The 17614-nt window shown below is 54.8% G+C and overlaps 2 protein-coding genes across 8 annotated transcripts in view; one reads left to right on the forward strand and one right to left on the reverse strand.

The window, feature by feature from the left end:
- Window positions 1-12171, forward strand: part of NDE1 (nudE neurodevelopment protein 1) — a 42788-nt gene extending 30617 nt beyond the window's left edge. For 2 of the 4 annotated variants that reach the window (XM_057750401.1, XM_057750402.1), the window contains exon 10: window positions 12036-12171. Coding sequence is in view for 2 of the 4 variants with exons in the window: in XM_057750407.1 (XP_057606390.1) it covers window positions 806-947 (142 nt within the window). In the remaining 2 variants the exon portion in view is untranslated. Of the gene's footprint in view, window positions 1-805; window positions 994-12035 lie in introns of those variants that run through there. The other 2 variants (XM_057750406.1, XM_057750407.1) reach the window with 2 other exon arrangements.
- MYH11 (myosin heavy chain 11) overlaps window positions 1-17614 on the reverse strand; it is a 103103-nt gene that overhangs the window by 2463 nt on the left and 83026 nt on the right. For 2 of the 4 annotated variants that reach the window (XM_057750400.1, XM_057750399.1), the window contains 15 exons: window positions 17112-17256; window positions 14311-14517; window positions 12719-12823; window positions 12478-12630; window positions 12006-12254; window positions 10691-10903; window positions 10130-10342; window positions 9760-9921; window positions 9239-9367; window positions 8856-8944; window positions 8302-8425; window positions 7519-7727; window positions 6498-6606; window positions 6209-6381; window positions 1287-1325 (listed from right to left, as the gene is read on the reverse strand). In XM_057750400.1, the coding sequence (XP_057606383.1) occupies window positions 1295-1325; window positions 6209-6381; window positions 6498-6606; window positions 7519-7727; window positions 8302-8425; window positions 8856-8944; window positions 9239-9367; window positions 9760-9921; window positions 10130-10342; window positions 10691-10903; window positions 12006-12254; window positions 12478-12630; window positions 12719-12823; window positions 14311-14517; window positions 17112-17256 (2311 nt within the window). In that variant the 3' untranslated portion in view covers window positions 1287-1294. The remainder of the gene's footprint in view (window positions 1-1286; window positions 1326-6208; window positions 6382-6497; window positions 6607-7518; window positions 7728-8301; window positions 8426-8855; window positions 8945-9238; window positions 9368-9759; window positions 9922-10129; window positions 10343-10690; window positions 10904-12005; window positions 12255-12477; window positions 12631-12718; window positions 12824-14310; window positions 14518-17111; window positions 17257-17614) is intronic. The other 2 variants (XM_057750398.1, XM_057750397.1) reach the window with 1 other exon arrangement.

The following is a 17614-nucleotide window of genomic DNA, read 5'->3' on the forward strand; positions in this document are numbered from 1 at the left end:
ATCCTAGGCGAAGGTTGACATTGGCTATAGCTGTCAGAGGAAGTAAGGGGCCCCTCTAAACATTTTCTTAAAGGGTCTGATCCTGGAGAATTTGGATTCTGTTCATGGGCTCAGAAATGTATCTAAGGCACTGTTGGCGTCCTAGGAATCAGCTTGAGAATGTGAGCACCTGCTTCTTTGCAAGGACTCAGTTTCCATCAACAGGTGGGTAAATCCTAGAACCCAGCTTATCCCTTGATCCAGATGAGCTGGCGGAAGAGCTGCTCGAAAGCTGTGTCTTAGATGCGTGATGCTCCTGCCTAAAGCTTCTGCCAAGACCTCATCCAGCTTTAAGTATTTGGGTAGCAACAGCAAAGCGGAGATTCTCCAAAGAGAGAAGGCAGACACAAGGCAGGGCTGCCTGGGCCTCTTACGGAGGATGAGGGGGAAGCCAGGCCCCAGGTGCCTGACTTCACGTGTGAATATGCTGTTAGAATCCCAGAGAAGTCGAGACCTCTTAACCCTGTCTTGTGAAGGCCCCATGCACTCCCTGAACCTTGGGTGTCCGTCCCCAGTCTGTGAACACGTGCCTGTGAGGCCTCTAGGAAAGACCGTGCCTGGCCCTGCTGTGGCCAGCATGGCCCTCGTGTGCTGAAGATGCAGTTAGCAGCTGGTCGTCACTCAAGCCCCATGCGACCCCAGTGAGACATCGGGGTGAGAGCTCATCTCCCTCGCACGCGTGTGTGAAAACACCACCGTGGGGGGCACGTGGCTGGGCTGCGGCCACCATGACCCTGTGCTTTGCTAATTCTGGCTTGTGAACCAGACCAGCCGGATGGAAGCCATTCTCCAGGATGGTGCCCAGACGGTGGAGCTGGCACATCTGCTCAGCGTGGTGTCTGAGCCGGATGCGGGAGCACGGCACCGCCATGGCCGCGCCATGTACCAGAGGCCTCTCACGCAGGTAGGAACCATCCAAGCCATACACACCCTCTCAACTCTCAGCACATGGTGACAGGCCACATCGGGGCCACGTCACACGCCATAGCGGGAGGAGGGAGGGAGGGAGGAAAATGGGTCAGGAGATGAGGTCGTCTTGTGTCGATCTTGGTTTTGATGAAAGACAGTTTTGAACTAAGATATTTAAGGCTTCAGATTTTGCAGGAATGTCAGGAATTTGCAAGGGCCAAAAAAGGGGGGCAGAGGGGGCAGGGGGGCGTGTTGGCAGAACAGAAATGGAAACCAAGACACACATACACACACACATACACACACACACACACGCCCCGAAGCTGCAGGCAGGATACCTGGTGAGTCATTGCGGAGTTTCCTGGGGGAGGGGGCCTCTGAAACAGAGAGAGAGAGTCCCCCGTGGTTACCATCCTCCTGTTCAAGTGCGATTTTAATCATTAAAGGCAGTTGCTTCAATTAAATAGTTAAAGGTACTTTTAAGTCACCCTTACAGCAGAGCACCTGAAGCCACGAGCTCTCAGAGAGGCTGGCACACAAGATTTTTTTTTCCAATTAAAAAGAAAATTTCTGTGCCTCAGAGCTTCTCTTAAGAGCTCAGGTGGCTTCCTCAATTGTGCATATGTGTTCCGGAAGATAAAGGAATCTGAGTAAGCGAGTCCAAAAGATCCTTGTGGGAACAGCACCTGAACAGACCCAGGCAAGGAGCCCACAGCAGCCTCTCACTTTATTATCATTACTCTGTCTTCGTTGCCTTTTACGCCCATAGCGAGAAGGTAGAGGGGGGCACCCTCGGCGGCTCCTGCGGAGATGCCTGACAGTGTGTGGAGTGATGGGTGCATGGGTCGGGCTCTAAGGAGGGCTTGTGTCGCGATGTCTCTGGCTTGGAAAAGTGTGTGAAACTTGTGTAATTCCTTGCTCGCTGAGGAGCTGGCTCGGCTTGCCAGCCTCATTCAAGGCTCTGGTGCTGATTTTGTGCTCCTGTACTTCTAGAGGACTCAGAGAAGACAGAAAAGGTAGGACCTACCTCCCACCTGTACGTGTGTGTATGTTCATATTAACTGTAAAAAATGCTTGGTCCCGTACCGGCCTATACGGCCCAAGAAAGGCCAGTTGTCTGGGGGCAGAACCCCAAGGGGATGGTCAGCATGTGCTGCAAGGATTATCGGTCCCAGGAATTGCCTGGCGGTCCAGTGGTTGGGACTCTGCACTGTCACTGCTGAGAGCCCGGGTTTGATCCCTGGTCAGGGAACTAAGATCTGGCAAGCCGTGCAGCATGGCCAGAAAAAAAAAAAAAGAATCATCAGTCCTAAGAAAGGGAGCGATGACAACAAAAGGGAGCGCGCTGGGGTGGCTGACGGCTCCCCCACCACTCAGCCTGTCAGCAGCAGACCGAGTTTGGGGGGTCCTGCCCTGCGGAAGCACCACCCTTCTCCTGGCACAGGCAGGGGGCTCTGTCCCAGATCCCTGTACTCCCAGCCAGCTGCTCTCTTCCCCTCGTGGAGGGGGTGCAGCTTTTCCCTTGTCTTGTGCCCTGGTTCTCAGAGTCATCTCAGAGTTGAGATGCCAGGTGATTTCAGAGGGCTCCTGGGCATGCCTTTGGATTGCTGAATTGCACAGTGAGAAAGGCACTCCCTTTTCCACTCTTTTTAAATACATCTGATTATGTCAGAGTCTGTTTGGTGCTAATGTCTTTTGTCATTCCCTTTTTAACTGAGAAGTCGGCCTTTAGGTCTTAGTCATCAATTTGTGGCCACAATACCTAGAACTCACTATTGTTTTGTTTGTTTGTTTGTTTGTTTACTGGCTGCGTTGGGTCTTCATTGCTGCACACGGGCTTTCTCTAGTTGCTATGAGCGGGGGCTACTCTTCGTTGTGGTGCTTCTCTTGTGGAGCACGGGCCCTAGGCGTGTGGGCTTCAGTAGTTGCGGCACATGGGCTCAGTAGTTGTGGCTCACGGGCTCTAGAGCACAGGCTCAATAGTTGTGGCACACAGGCTTAGTTGCTCCATGGCATGTGGAATCTTCCCACAGCAGGGCTCGAACCCATGCCCCCTGCATTGGCAGGTGGATTCTTAACCACTGCGCCACCTAGGAAGTCCTCACTATGGTTTTTTTGGTTTTAATATTTATTTATTTCATTTATTTTGGCTGTGCCGGGTCTTAGTTACAGCACGTGGGATCTTTAGTTGTAGCACGGGGACTTCTTAGTTGTGGCAAGTGGGATCTAGTTCCCCGACCGGAGATCGAACCCAGGCCCTCTGCATTGAGAGCACAGAGTCCTGCCCACTGGACCACCCGTCTTACTATTGTTTCGTTTTCACTGTGTTTAACTGCTCTGTGACCTGTGGATGCAAGGCATGCTGGCTTAACAGTGCAGGGGTGGTAGGTTTCATTTATAAATAGACATATGCATGATTAACACAGTTAATTTCAAAGAAAATATCAAGTCAACAAAAGTACGAGTGGTAAGAGGCTAAGGCAAAATGGCGAAGGTGGTGCGAGAATGCCTGAGGTTGGAGGAACATCATCTCTGACTCAGCGACTGCAGGTTTAGTCTGTGCCCAGCACCGTCCCAGACCCAGGGGGTGACTAAGCAGGTGAAGCCTCTGTGCTTCTGGGCTTGCAGGCCCAGGGTGAGGACAGACTGCATGTGGGATAAATAAAAGAAACAGCAGGTTCCATGATGACAGGTGGCTAAGAGAGAGGAGAGCAGTAGGGAGTGAGGCGGGAAGTTCTAGGAGTATGGATGAGCAGACACCTGAAGGGAGGGGAGGAGGGGCTGTGGGCAGCGAGCTGGGGGGAGAGAAAGCAGCCAGTGCAAGGGCCCCGAGGCAGTGTATGACGAGGTGGAGGTGGAGGGGTAGTTTAGGAGGCAGAGGACAGAGATCACGTAGGGCCTAGTGGAACGAACCACTGTACAGATGTTACTTTGGCTCTGAGCGAGATGGGAGCCCATGGAGGGCTCCAAGCAAAGGGGGGACATGAACAACTCCATTTCTCTTGAGAACGGACTATAAGGGGCCAGTACGGATGCAGAGCAGCCCACGAGGAGGCTGAGAAAGTTGTCTGGGTGGGAGGAGAGGGTAGCTTGGACCAGGGTGGCAAAAAGTGGTTGGTTTCTGGATGTAGAGTACTTTTTATGGGAAAATTGACCAGATTTCCCAACGGATTGGATGCAGGGTGTGAAAGAGAAAAAAATAAAGAAGGAGCACGAGGTCTGTGGCCTGGGTTAATAGCAACTTTGAGCTGGGGAGGATTGTGAGAGGAGCTGGTCTGGGGATGAAGGGGTTCAGTGAGGGCTCAAGTTGGGGTATGTTTAGGTGTGAGCTGCCTGTTAGACATTGAATGGGAATGTCAAGGAGGTCTGGAATCCCAGGAAGTCTGGGCTGGAGATAAACTAGGAAGTCATTAGCTATAGATAGAATTCTGAAGCCACTAGGCTGGTTGAGATCACCTAAGGAGTGAGCAGAGGTGAGGATGGAGAGAGGACCAGATTGGCACCCTGGGGCAAGAATGGGCAGAAGTGGGGATGGAGAGAGGACCAGGATGGTGCCTTGGGCAGACCAACAGCAATGGGGCTTTAAGATGAGGTACCAGCAGAAGAGATGAAAGATGCCCTGAAAGGTAGGAAGGACACCAGATGAGGGTGATGTCCGGGAGGCCCGGTGAGGAGAAGCGATGAGCTGTAGCCCGTGCTGCTGAGTCAGGTGAGGACTGACCACTGGGTGAAAGTTTTGTGGTAACAGATAGCAGGGAAGGGAGGTTGGGTTTGTTCAGCTGATGGATGACTCAGTGAGAGAGATCACGTCTAAGGGAGGAGGGTAAGGCTTTCAGAAGCAGCGTCTTCAGTTAAACAAGAGGAAGGTGGGTCTGCTGGTGGGGCTGACCTCAGTTGGTGCTGGAGAGTTGAGCACAGAAATGGGGGGAAAACATAGACGTAATGAGCGCAGATGAAGGGGGGGGTGTGTCGATGGGGAAGTGGCTTGTTTATACTTCGTGATAGTTTCCATTTTTTGATTAAATTGGAGGCGAGGTCAGCAGCTGAGAGGGAGGATGGCAGGATGGTAAGTTGAAGGAGAGTGAAAAGCAGATGCCTAAGTGAGGGCAGTGAGAGCATGGGTGGGGGTGAGAGGATGGGGTGGGGTTGAGAATGGGGGGTGAGAGGATGCAAGGGAGGCAAAAGTCCAGGCAGCACTAAGTGAAGTTGGCTTGGTGTCAGTGATGGAGTTTCCCCCGGAAGTGGCAGCACGCCTGTTTGCTCTTCCACACTGTTTTGAGCTGTGGAAGGCTGGCAGTTGGGTTTAATTTGGGTTGTGTTTTAACCAAGTGAGCATAACATAGCAGGAGGGGGGACCAGAGCATGGAGGATGTGGGAGAGGCTGACTGTAACCATGGAGTCATGGGGCTGCGGGAGGATGTGGGAGGATGCGGGAGGGTGTGAAGAGCCCAGTGGAGACAGAGGGTATGAACTAAAGAAAGGTGGTGGCAGGCAGATGCTGTGATGCTTGATGGTCAGATTAGGGCTGAGAGCTACTGGGAGTGGCCGGGGAGTGGCAGGGTGCTGGAGGAGAGGAGGTCACAGACTTGAGAGGATGACCTACCTGGAGGGTGTGGGCGAGTGTGATAGGAAGCTCAGAGCTAAAACCTTCAGGGAACCGGGTGGACCAGGGGATAGAAGGAGCCCGGAGGAGCAGGGGGCACCCACCCCCTTCAGGCGCAGAGGTTCAGGGGGTGGGAGAGAAAACAGCCCCAGCCCCCTCGTGGCAGAGGGTTCCGACTGTGGGCGACGGCACCCCCGGGGGACACTGGGGGACGTGCCACTGCATCTGGTGGGTGGAGGCCTGGGACGCTGCGCAGCGTCCTGCAGCGCACAGGCCAGTTCACGATAAACAAAGCATTAGCCCTGAACGGTCACCGTGCAGAGAAATCCTGAGTCAGGGAAAGGTGGGGACGAGCAAGCCCAGAAAAGAGGGTAAGAGAGAAAGGGTTCTGCAGATGTTGACGACAGTGAAGAAAGGTCTCAGGAGCCGGAGGTACTGCCTCTTCCTCCTCCGCCTCTCCAGGAGGATGGGCTGGGAGCGGTTGTAGGATAGAAGGGGTGCTGCCCAGAGCCGGGGGCCCCTGTCTTCTGGGCCCCGCCCGCGGGCGCTGAGCGGGGACGCAGCGAGGGCTTTGAGGGGGGGACCCTGAGCCGCTGTGGGCCTCTCTAGCCGCCCCGCGCACCCAGCCCAGGGGACGAGCCCGGGCCGGCCCCTCACCTGAGCTTGCTCTTGAGCGCCGTCACCTCGCGGCCCATGGCCTCGTTGCTCTCCGTGGCCTCGTCCAGCTCCCGCTGCAGCTTCCTGCGGTTGGCGTTGATGCGCTGGGACTCTTCCTCCGCCTCCTCCAGCTGCCTCTTGAGTTGCTTGACCCTCGCGTTTCCTTTCTCAGCCTGTCAAGGAGAGAGGCCTGAGGGTCAGGGGGGCCGCGGAGGGGCCGCGGGGGCCTGCGGGGGGCGGGGCCTGGGGCGGGGCCTGTGGGGCGGGGCCTGGGGCGGGGCGGGGTTACCTGCTCCTTGTACTGCTCTGCCATCTTCCGCTCGTCCTCCACCTGCAGCAGGGCCTCCTTCAGCTTCTTGTCCTTCTGCTTCAGCGACTTGGCGGTCGCCTGTTTCTCTCTGCGCACACGGAGAGGGGGAGCGGGGATGGTTCAGATGGGGAGGGCCTCCCTTGCACTGGGTGTGTAAACCAGACCAGCGTCGCCCCGGTGGGCCCTTCTCCTGAGCCCGAATCAGGGCTCATCCTGAGAACACTTTTCATCCATGGAAAGCCATGAAGTGCCCACATCGGCTACAGCGTGGGGGAGCCTTGATAACGTGCTCAGTGAAAGAGGCCAGTCACCAGAAGCGCCTGTTGTATGATCCTGCTTTATGAAATGTCCAGAATAAACAACAGAGACAAAGTAGATCAGCGGTTGCCTGGGGCTGGGGCTGGGAAATAGAGGGTGATAGCTACGGACGCAGGGCTTCTTACTGGTGACGACAGGGTCCTACAGCTGCCTGTGGGGAGCGCGTGCCTATGAACTGTGCACTTTAACTGGGTGGACTGTGTGGTACGAGACTTCTCCATAAAGCCACCACCAACAGCAAAATCAGTGCAAGGATCCCGACCCCATCTGATGGTCACGAATGTGACCTTACAGCTCAGGGCCTGTATTCCTTGAATACAAACTATTCCCATGTTTGTGTCTGCGGAAGGCGCTGATGATTTGGACATTTTGTGTACCCATTAACGTGACGCCCTGCAGACACAGATTAAGCAAAGCGACATGAGCTCCTGGGAAGCCAGGCTGACGTCACTGAGGAGTCAGGCGGCTTAGAGTAGCTGACATCTCAGAGGCGTACTGTGGGCCCAGTGAGGGCACAGCACCTTCCCGTGTTCTCACTCAGTTTTCCCAACACATCTGCAGCACGGGTACCACTGAGCTGATTTCTCAGCCAGAACCAATGCCCGGAGAGGACGACTGACCCCTGACATCCCCGCCACTCACCGGCAAGCCGGCTGTCATTGGGGCACTGGTCCCACCATACCTGGCCTCCTGCTCGACCTGCTCCTCCAGCTGTGCGATCTTGGCCTCCAGTGCCGCGATGGTGGACTTGAACTTGGACTTGACGGCCCCCTCCATCTCCTGCAGCTTGCTCCGCAGCTCCTTGTTCTGCCGCTCGAGCTGCTGCCGCGCGCTCTCGTTCTTCTGGGCTGTGCTGCGTTCCGTGGCCAGCTCGTTGCTGAGCTGCTCAGCCTGGGGAGGAGGGCAAAGGTCACCCGGTGGAGGGTGCGCTGAGATGAACAATGTCCTCCCCCAGTCCCCAGCCTTCGTTGGCCTCTGCGTGGGTCCCAGGAGCACCCAGGGGCCCTCCTCCCTCCCCTCCAGCAACCAGCTCCTTCCTGGCCATCCTTTAAGGCTCAGCTCAAGAGGCAGCTCTTCCAGGCAGCATCCCAGTGCCACCCAGGTACCCAGGTCACATGATGGGTCCCCAGCGCCCATCATGGAGCTGGTGCCCCATGACGTCACCAAGTGCTCACTGCTGTAACGTAGGGGCTGAGGAAAGAACAGGAGGGAGACCCTTATGGGAGAGCATGGTCTGCTGGAGGGAGCCACCAAAGGAGGTGCTGCGGGCCAGGTGCTAGCGTGGCCGGGAGAGGAGGGAGTGAGTACTTGGGGGTGGACGTGCTGGGTCCCTGCTCTCCCGTCTCCCCACTCTTGTCCACCCCCACTGGGCCTGGCACACAGGAGCCTGTCCTGAACCATCGTGGGGCTGGGACTAGAGCCTGTCACAGGGCGGCTCTGAGGCACGTGCTGCCCCGGCGCCCACCTGCTGCGTGGCCTTCCGGACGCGGTCGCTCATGGCCTCCATATTGCCTTGCTCTTCCTCCAGCTCCTCCTCCAGCTGTGCGATCCGGGCCTCCAGGCGGCGCTTCTCATCCTGCAGCGCGTTCCTGAGGGAAAGGCAGCCGCTCTGGGGCCTCCAGCCTCCCCCGGCTTAGAGAGCTTCCTCTCTTGGAAGAGCAATGCCTCGGGGTTTTCCTCTTTTATAACTGAAGCTCAGAGAGGCTTAGAGGCGTGTCCACACTCACACAGCTGGGACATGGGGAGCCAGGTGGTGTCAGCAAAGCCCGGCCTGGGATGAGGACCAGCTGCCTCCTCCCCAGCATCCCCAGATGCCGTGTCCCCACCATGCCGTTCATTCAGAATGAGTGAAACTGGCTACACTCCCAAATAGGGTGTGAAAACCCCATGACCCCGTCACAAGCTCAGCTGTACATTCTATCATTTTCAGCATTAAAATGGGGTCCAGGAGGCTCTCTGACTGCCTCTACCTCATCATCTGAGTCGAGGGTCCCCTCTTCCTCCCTATGTGGCTCATACCTTCCTGACACGCTGCTGGCCAACTCCTCGGCGAGCTCCTCCTTCTCCAGGTCGGCCTGCTTGCGAGCCCTCTCAGCTGCGGCTAGATCCTGGACGGTGGGAGGTGGGGAGGAAGGAAACCTGCTGTCTGCCAGGGCAGGGCTGAGCCCCACCCAAGGATCCACCCGCTCCTGTCACCAGGCCCCCAGGCGTCTCTACGGCCACCCTTGACAACAGCTCGGCCTCCTCTGAGCTCGAGGGAAGGCACACAGACCCATCGGAGCAAACCCCCACTCTGGGCCCACCCATGTGGGATGCTGGACGAGGGTGTGCAAGCTGGGGGTGCCCAGGGCTGCTGCCACGGCCTCCCCGTCGGGGCTCTCACAGCGAGAAGAAGCCTTTACCTCCTGTAGCTGTATGAGGTCTGCCTCCAAGCTCTTGGCCTTCTTCTCATTCTCTTTGGCTGTAGCAAAGATCTCATCCCGGGAGGCGCGGGCATCTTCCAGCTCTCTCTGGAAGTCCTTCATCTGAGCCTGCGTGAGTCAACAGGCGAGACCAGCTGAGAGCTCCTTACTCACCGAGTCCTGCTGCCCAAATTACCTTTCTGGGCTAGCCCCAGGATTTCCCACGATTAAGCACAGAGCCCACGATTAAGCCTCAGGTGGCCAGGCGGCTGCCTGGGGGTGTGGTTCTGGGTGGGCTCTGCAGACCTGTCTCAGAAGCCGGGCTGTGATCTGGGGGCCACAGCCAAACACCTGATGTTTGCGGCCCCCCCACCCCAGCCCGGGCAGGAAACAGCCCCCAAAGCTAAAGGGTGATGGAAAAGTACCAGGTGACCAGGCACCAGCGACAGAGGGAGGCCTGCGTCTTCCTACTGCTGCTGTCCCGGCTTCCCCAGCGCGCCCAGGAGCCGGGCATCACCCACCTGCAGTTTTCGCAGCTGCTTGATGGCTTCCTCCCTCCCCTTGATGGCCGAGTCCGCCTGCAGCTCCAGGTCCTTCAGGTCCCCTTCCAGCTTCTTCTTGGCTGCTGCCGCCAGGGCACGTTGCTTTCTCTCGTCTTCCAGTTCCGTCTCGTACTCGTGAAGCTGGGCGAGGAGAGAGACGTGCGCTGCTGGGCAGGGCCGCCCCTGGGATCCCTGCCTGCAGTGACCGGGTTTGCCCAACCACCTGCAAGGTGGTTTTCTCATCCCCAGGTCGCAGGTGAGAAATCCGTCTCCCTGAAGCCAGGAAGTGGCGATGGAAGGAGGGAAGCAGGGGCCCCACCTCCCCTGCCCCCTTTGCCCCGTGGATTACCTGCCTCTGGAGCTGCCTCCTCTTTTCTTCATTCTGCTCATCCCGGGCCTGGAGATCCCGCTCGAACTGGCCCTTGAGGGCCTGCATGTTGACCTCCAGCCTCAGCTTGGCATCTTCTGTCGCCTGCAGCTCATCCTCGAGCTCTTCCAGCTGGGTCTTCATCTCCTCCATCTGGGTTTCCAGGGCCCGCTTGGACTTCTCCAGCTCATGGACCTTTTATGTGAGGGTGGATGTCATGAAGATGGTCGGGCAGCCCCCAGTGACAGACGGTTCATCAAGGTCAAGGAGATGGCTTTTGCCACCCACAGGTTGCGTGACCCGGAGTCCAGACCAGAGCAGAGCCTGCCTCTCAGAACCCCTGACTGAGACCCCACCCTACCCCCGCGTGCGGTTCCCAGCCAGGCCCCCTCTTTGCACCAGCCCGAGGGACTCCCTCCACCTCCTGATTGTTGCCTGACATGAAGCGGCGTGGAACCCCCGCCTCCCACCGTGGACTGATAGCTAGCAGAGAGGGCTGGGGGCTGAAACGTGGACAAGCAAAGACGGTGAAGAGCCACTTACATTCTTGCCCACGTCATCCTTGGAGCTAACCAGATCCTCCATCTCGGCTTTGAGCATTTTGTTGGTCCTCTCAAGCTCCTCTTTGGCTTCCAAGGCCTCCTCGAGGGCCCGTGCCAGCGACAAGGCCTTGGTTTCCTTTTCCCTGGCTTCCGCCTCGGCTCTGTCCCTTTCATCCGCATATTTGGAAGAGATGTTTTTCTCCTCGGCCAACAACTACAACACAGCAGAAGACCCAGAGGTGAGCTCCAGGCATGCCCGAGGCTCGGCTGCATTGAACTGCAAACATGAGTGAGAAGCCTTGTGTCCGGCTGAACTCATCCTGGTGCAGGTGGAAGGAAGTCAGATATCTATGCAAACTGTTTGTAATAATCCTGCTCGTGACTTCTAGGTCAGCCTTCTGCAGAGCCAGCATGTGCTGAATCTCTGTGCTTGGAAATCACTGACCCGCCCATATTGCTTAGAACGTACTTGACCAAGGTCAGGGTGACATTTAATCCTGCCAGAGGCCAATTATCCTTTTGTTGTTTCATGGCCATAGTCGCTCGCTCACAAAAGTACCCTGTGAACCGTGGGAGGGAAATGGTGAGCGTGTGGCTGGGTCTGCACACACTTCTCCCTCTGCCTGGAGAAGCAGTTCCAAGAACACCCCATACTGACGTGAACGTCATCTTTAGAAAGCGAGAGCAGCATACGATGTAATATCCAAAACCCAGACTGCCAGAACTCAGCAAAGACAGGCAAGTAACAGGGACTCCCAAACAGCAGTCAACACAAAAACTCTCCACTACTTGTGACAGGAAAATAAAAAAGCAACCTCAGACCCAGGGAATCCAGGTGGTGGGTGTATAGGTGTTTACGGCACAATGCTTTCCGCTTTGCTATGTGTTCGAGATCCTTTGTAATGAAATGTTAGGGAACAATGGTTTTTCAAGGGTAGATGCTTTAAGTTACTTGGAATTCTCAGTAGGCATTCAAGAAATGCTCGCTGAGTGAATAAAATAAATAATCCTCCTTCCTTATCGAGGCTAGAACCCAAGGCGTGATCAGGTTTCTAGACGACCCTCATGGTGGTGGGACCTGGAAAGTCACAGCCACTGAGGCTTCGCCACTCTCCTCACTCTGACCAAGGAGCCCTAACTGCTGTTTCACCCAAAGCAGGCTAGCCTTCCACTGCGTCCAGCAAAGCAGGTATGGGGCGCTCACCCCGCCCCCTGCCCCATATACACACGCAGAGCAGCCACGCCGGATGCTTTGCAGACCCGACCCTCCCCAGCCAGGGTCCCTGAGCAGAGAGGAGGGCCCTGCAAGCCCCTACCTGATCAAACTTCTTCTGCTTCTTTTCCAGGTTGGACACGAGTTGCCGCTGGTTGTCTAAGTCAACGACCAGGTCGTCCAGCTCCTGCTGAAGCCTGTTCTTGGTCTTTTCCAGTTTGTCGTAAGCAGCTGCCTTCTCTTCGTACTGCTGGGTGAGGCCTTCAATTTCCTTCTGGAACCTCTTCTTGCCCTCTTCCAGGGATTCCACGGTGCTGGCAAAGTCCTGCAGCTTCTTCTTCGAGTCGGAGAGCTGAAATGGCAGTGTCCGGGGTGGGGTGAGAGGAAGGTGGTGAGGGATTCCCGTCCCCGCGCCCCTGAGAAGCAAAGACCACCATCTTGTTGAAGAAACTCAACATCAGGGGGAGCCGGCGAGCCAAGCAAAATGGTGCCAAGGTTCTGCCACAGTCACGTCTGAGCCCCTGGTCTACCCTCAGGGGCTTAGGCCCGGAAAAGCAAGGACACACAGCTGGCACCTGGATGTTCAGGGTGGAGATGTGGCGCTCCAGGGTCTGCTTGGCCTCCATCTCCTCGTCCAGCTGGTCCTGCAGGCTGTTCCTCTCATCCTCCAGCTGGCGCAGCTTGGTGGACACGTTGAGCTTCTGCCGGGTTTCTTCTTGAAGCAGCTCCTACGGAAAGGACACATGCAGGTCCAGGGGCCCAGCCCCAGGGAGGGCGTACCCCAGGTGCCTCTGGATGAGGTGGCATGATACCCACCTGGGTGTCCTGGAGCTGGGACCCAAGGGACGCCACGTCCTTGGCCAGTTTGATGGCCTTCCCCTCCGCCTCGTTGAGCATCCCTGTGACACTCTCCACTTCAATCTGAGGGCGCCGAGAGACAGGTTAGTCAGAACCTCTAGAACAGAACCCTCATCAAGTAAGAGGAGCCCTTTGTACTCAGTGATAGGCCTTGGGGTATCCACTGCGAAATACCATGAGCTAGGGGGCCTGGTCACGGCCACTCCATGGTCCCCCAGGGAAGCACATCGCCTACAAATTGAGATCTCTGGCTGCAGCCTCTGGTTCTAGGGCTCTGTTCGAGCCCTGTTAGACTGTACTGACTGGGCCCTGCTTCCTCTAAGTGGATCCTGGATCCTTGCCAAGGTCGGCAAAGATGAAGCAGCAGATCCGAGAGTCCAGACACTGGTGATGGTCTGGACTCACCCACTCCCTGAAGTAGGGGAGAGGCTGCAGGTGGCACCTCCACTTCCAAGGGTCCTGTCCCCTCCCTCACCCCCGCTCTTTGCCCTTTCCCTGACCCTATGGCAAAACCAAAGACGCAGACACTAAAGGTAAAGAGCCTTCTACCTTTTCTCTGCCTTTTACTCCAGGCCCTGGTATCTCTGAGCAAGTCTTTTCAGGGATACTTGCCCACCATCCGTCCTCTTCCCACTTACAGTGCGGATATAAACGATCTTGACTGTTCCTCCAGGACACTGCTTGTATTAGGATAGCAAAACCCCTGTGCTCAACTGCATGTGGAAAAGTTCATACTTAATGCTGCCCTGCACCTTTGTCCTGGGCTCTAAGCACATTAAATATTTATCAAAAGTTGGGCTGTATCCCACAAATGGCAAGTCAGGCCAAATGTCTATTCAAAGCTGATTAAGGCCAAAGAAAACCAGGCCATGTCATTCTTCAGCTTAAAACCCATCAGTGGTTTCCCATCACTCAGAGTTAAGATCAACATACATATAATAGGGCCTTGAAGGCCCTGTGTCCTCTGGCCACAGCCTACCTCTCCAATCCCATTTTGTGCCACATTTCCCCCTCCAACTCAGCATTCTAGCTCTGCTGGCCTTACGTGATCTCTTCTAATTTCCCACTCACCCCTGGGCCTTTGCACGTGCTGTTCCCTCTGCCTATAAGTAGACAGACTTCTTATCTGTCAGACAATACGTCCTTCTTAGGGAAGGCTTCCCCGACTCCTCCTCCTGCAGGCCATGCCTCCATATCATTTACACTTACTGCATTATGTGCCTCAGCTTTCCAGCATCACTTTACATTTGTGTGGTTATTAATGTCTTTCCCCCCAGTAGGCTGGAGTTCTCCCGGGGCAGGGACAGTGTCTGTCTTCTTCCTTGCTGTTGTATGTCAGGATTAAACACGGTGCCTGGCATACAGCAGACACTCAATAAATACTCAATGAGTGAGCAGATGAGGGTTTTAAAGATTAAATTCAACAGGGGGACCATCTCACCTCCCCGAGGTGCGTAACTAGAGGAAGTGGACTTGCTTCACCGCGAGAGAGGCTTCCTTAGCGGGAAGAGCCTCATCCCTCAGGGTCGGTCCCAGCGAAGCCTCCTCACCTGCAGCTTGTGGACCTTGTCGTTGAGCTCAGCGCGGGCCCGCTCCCCGTCACTGCACTTGGACTGCAGCTCCTGCAGCTGCACCTCCAGCTTCTTCTTCTTGTGCTCCACCTCCTGCTTGGCCTGGCTCAGGACCCGCAGCTCTCCAGCCAGGTCCGCATTCTCCTTCTCCAGCGCCTGCTTGTTCTTGTCCAGGTTGGCCTTGGCCTGGCCGGAGAAGCCGAGAGGAGGGGCGGTGTTAAGATAGGGACCTATGCTGGCGGGGGGTCTTCCTCTTTCCTTCCCCCTCCCTCGGCAGGTCCTGGACCTGTGCTCTCCGCCTCAGGGGAGGGACACACAATCACCAGTAAGACTTTTTGGCTCTGTTTTCCTAAAGCTCAGAGGTTGCAAAACTGGCACCTCTGCCCCCCCCCCCCCGCCCCCAGCTGCATCAACCCTGCCGTCCTGTTCTGTTTGATCCATTCAGCACCTTTTAACATTTTAATAAAGAAATATCACATAAAAATCTGGATTACTATTACCAGCTTCTCTTTTTAAAAATCAAATGTTCTGTTTCATGACTGGGTGGGAGTTACACTAGTGAATACATGCGTCAAAATTATTGAATTATACACTTAAAATTGGTGAATGTTGTTGTATATACTTCTATAAGTCTGACTTTCAAAAAACAAAGATCTGGAAACAGAGGTCTTGCCTTCCTCCAAGGCAAGAGTCAGCTGGATCTGCATATCAGCTGCCCTGTAAACAGGACAGTCACCCTCCATTTGGCCCCAGTCCCCACCACTCCCTATCGTGCATCAGATTTATCAGCAAATGTACACTGCCGTTTTTGTGAAAATTTAGGGAAAGTTACTTTATCTAACCAGCTCCTGTAGGTGCATAAGTTTCTCCAAGAAAAAAAGTATTTTGAGAAAAAGCAGAAGAAAGGAGGGGGCTTCTCCCAGGGCTGTACGGAGGAGGAAAGGAACCAGGGAGAAGTGTGTGGGTCCCGAGAGCAGAGGAAACGCCAGTGGGCTTTCCCTCAGCCCCCGGGAAGATCTGTGCCGTGTCTAGGCAGCCTCAGAAGCCAATCGTTTGCCCCAGGCGTGACTAAGAGCTGCTGGGACCTCAGACAGTGACAAAGTGCCTCTTAGGGTAACAGTACAGAGTGATGAGCAAGGGCCCTGGGGGACCTCACAGGATCAGGGCTCCCCGAAAACCTTTTCCCCAGAATGGTGGCAACACTATACATGTGTAAGAGTAGCCAAGGTAGGACTGATGTTACAAGTTTTTCCCAACAATCTAGAGGTTAAGACGGTCCTCTTTTTCAGTGCTCCTGAGATGCTGGGCAGGTGTCCCAGCCTCCTCCTGCTCACACAGGTCAGACACAGATGCTGTCTGCTGGTGGCATGAACAGAGTCTTTCCAAAGAGGCCTGGCTATGAATCTGGGGTGTGGCTTCCCACGCCTGCTCACCTCTGATGACCACCTGGCTAAGCACTGGCCAGTTACCTTTCCAGGCCCCACTCTTCCAAACAGAATAAAAGGGACAGGTACACCTTACGACTATCTGGAGGGCTTATTATTCCAGAAGGTGGGAAGAGCCCATTTGGGTTCAAAGTCTATCACAATAAAAAATAACTTCTGAACATTAAAAAAGGGAAGACAATTAAGAGGAAATATATGTTGTATATAAAATTAGCAAGATCTTATTTGTCTAACATATAGAAAGAACTGACAAAACGCTGAAGGTTCTTATTCAGACCCCACGTGACAAGTGACGCGGGGACACGAACAGGCATCCTCTTCTCCGTCTGCAGTGCGAGGGGAGCTCCGTCCAGCACAGCATGCTTCAGTGTGGGGCCTGGAGATGTGCATTTTAGCAAAGGTCATGGGTGAAACTAAACGAGTTTGTGTCTGTAAAACGTTGGAACAGAGGCACGTAACCAGTGCCGTAGAAGGGACGGCGGGCTTTATTTAAATGTGTGGGAAAATTCCGAGATTCTGTTAGAACTGGTGGTGAACCAGCTCATGGAAGAACGTTTACCTTGACTGGCGACAGAAACAAATGCAAACTCCCACGATTTTGAGGTAATGCAACAGCCATCTAATCTAGAAAGTGCAGAGGGGGAGCCGTAGCACTGAGAGTAGTATAATTTAGATTTTCAAGCAATCTGGCAGGATGTCGTAAGCTAAAAAGACTCTCCACAGGGAATGAAACAAGGATCTTCTCCAAAGGGAGAAAAAGTTCCCGAAATGAAGCATGCAGAGTAGAGCTATTTGACTGCCCCAAATCCCATACACCCCAAATAGCCAGCCACGGGAGAAAGAAAGATGAGATCTAGCCATTCTCAAACTACACCAGAGAGAGCTGTCTTGTCACTCAAATCAAATGACGGTCTTCTTCTGATCCGCAGAGAAATGAAGATGGCCAGAAATGAAGATCCCAGAGGTTTCGCTAAATTCTGCTTATCTGTAAGAGCGGCATATAGTAGACCCTACCCTAGAGAGACGAGGAGGCGGGTCCAGAGTCAGGCTGCCTGGACTCTGTCACTGACTAGCTGTGTTACCTCTAGGTGCTCTGGACCTCAGTTTCTTCACGTGTCAAATGGCTTTCATTGTACCTGTCCCGGTGGTTGGTTGTAAAGATTAACCAGCATAATATACAGTAAGCACTTAATAAATGCTGGCTGCCATCACCCTCATTAGAATCACTGCAGCTTGTTATTGGTCTTAGTATAGATACGGATATGTAGTTACTTGAAGCTGTTGACATACCATTCTTTACATGTTGTTGTCACACAAAAAAGCATCGCAACTCACCCTCTTGAACTGCTCCAGCTGCTCGGTGAGCTCCTCCACAGCCTGTGTGTGCTTCTGCCTCATCTCCTGCACCTGGGCCTCGTGGGACCGCGTCTCCTCGTCCAGGGCCCTCTTCAGCATCGTCACCTCCTGCTCTCTCTTGGCCCTGGACAGGAAGAACACAGTGGCTGGCAGCGGAGGGGACAGAGGTTCACCTCAGGCAGTGCTGTGCAGAGGAACGAGGGCTCTCCCGGGACCTGGAGCTTGAGGCTTCGTCACCTCCCCTCCCCATCTGTGTGACCTCGGGTGAGTCACCTAACCTCTCTGGGCCTGGAATTGCCTCAAAACGAGGAGGTAGCTGCAAAACGAGGAGCATGCTACCTGCCCAGCATCTCCCAGGGCCGGAAAACAATCACACAAAATACTGCACATGATATTGTTGGAAGAATGCAAAGTGAATTGCAAACTGTTCCATAAATATTAACATTAGCTCTTATCACTATATGCCAGGCCCTGACCCAAGT

This window comes from Hippopotamus amphibius, chromosome 9 (assembly GCF_030028045.1).
Source record: "Hippopotamus amphibius kiboko isolate mHipAmp2 chromosome 9, mHipAmp2.hap2, whole genome shotgun sequence".
Classification (NCBI taxonomy): Eukaryota; Metazoa; Chordata; class Mammalia; order Artiodactyla; family Hippopotamidae; genus Hippopotamus; species Hippopotamus amphibius.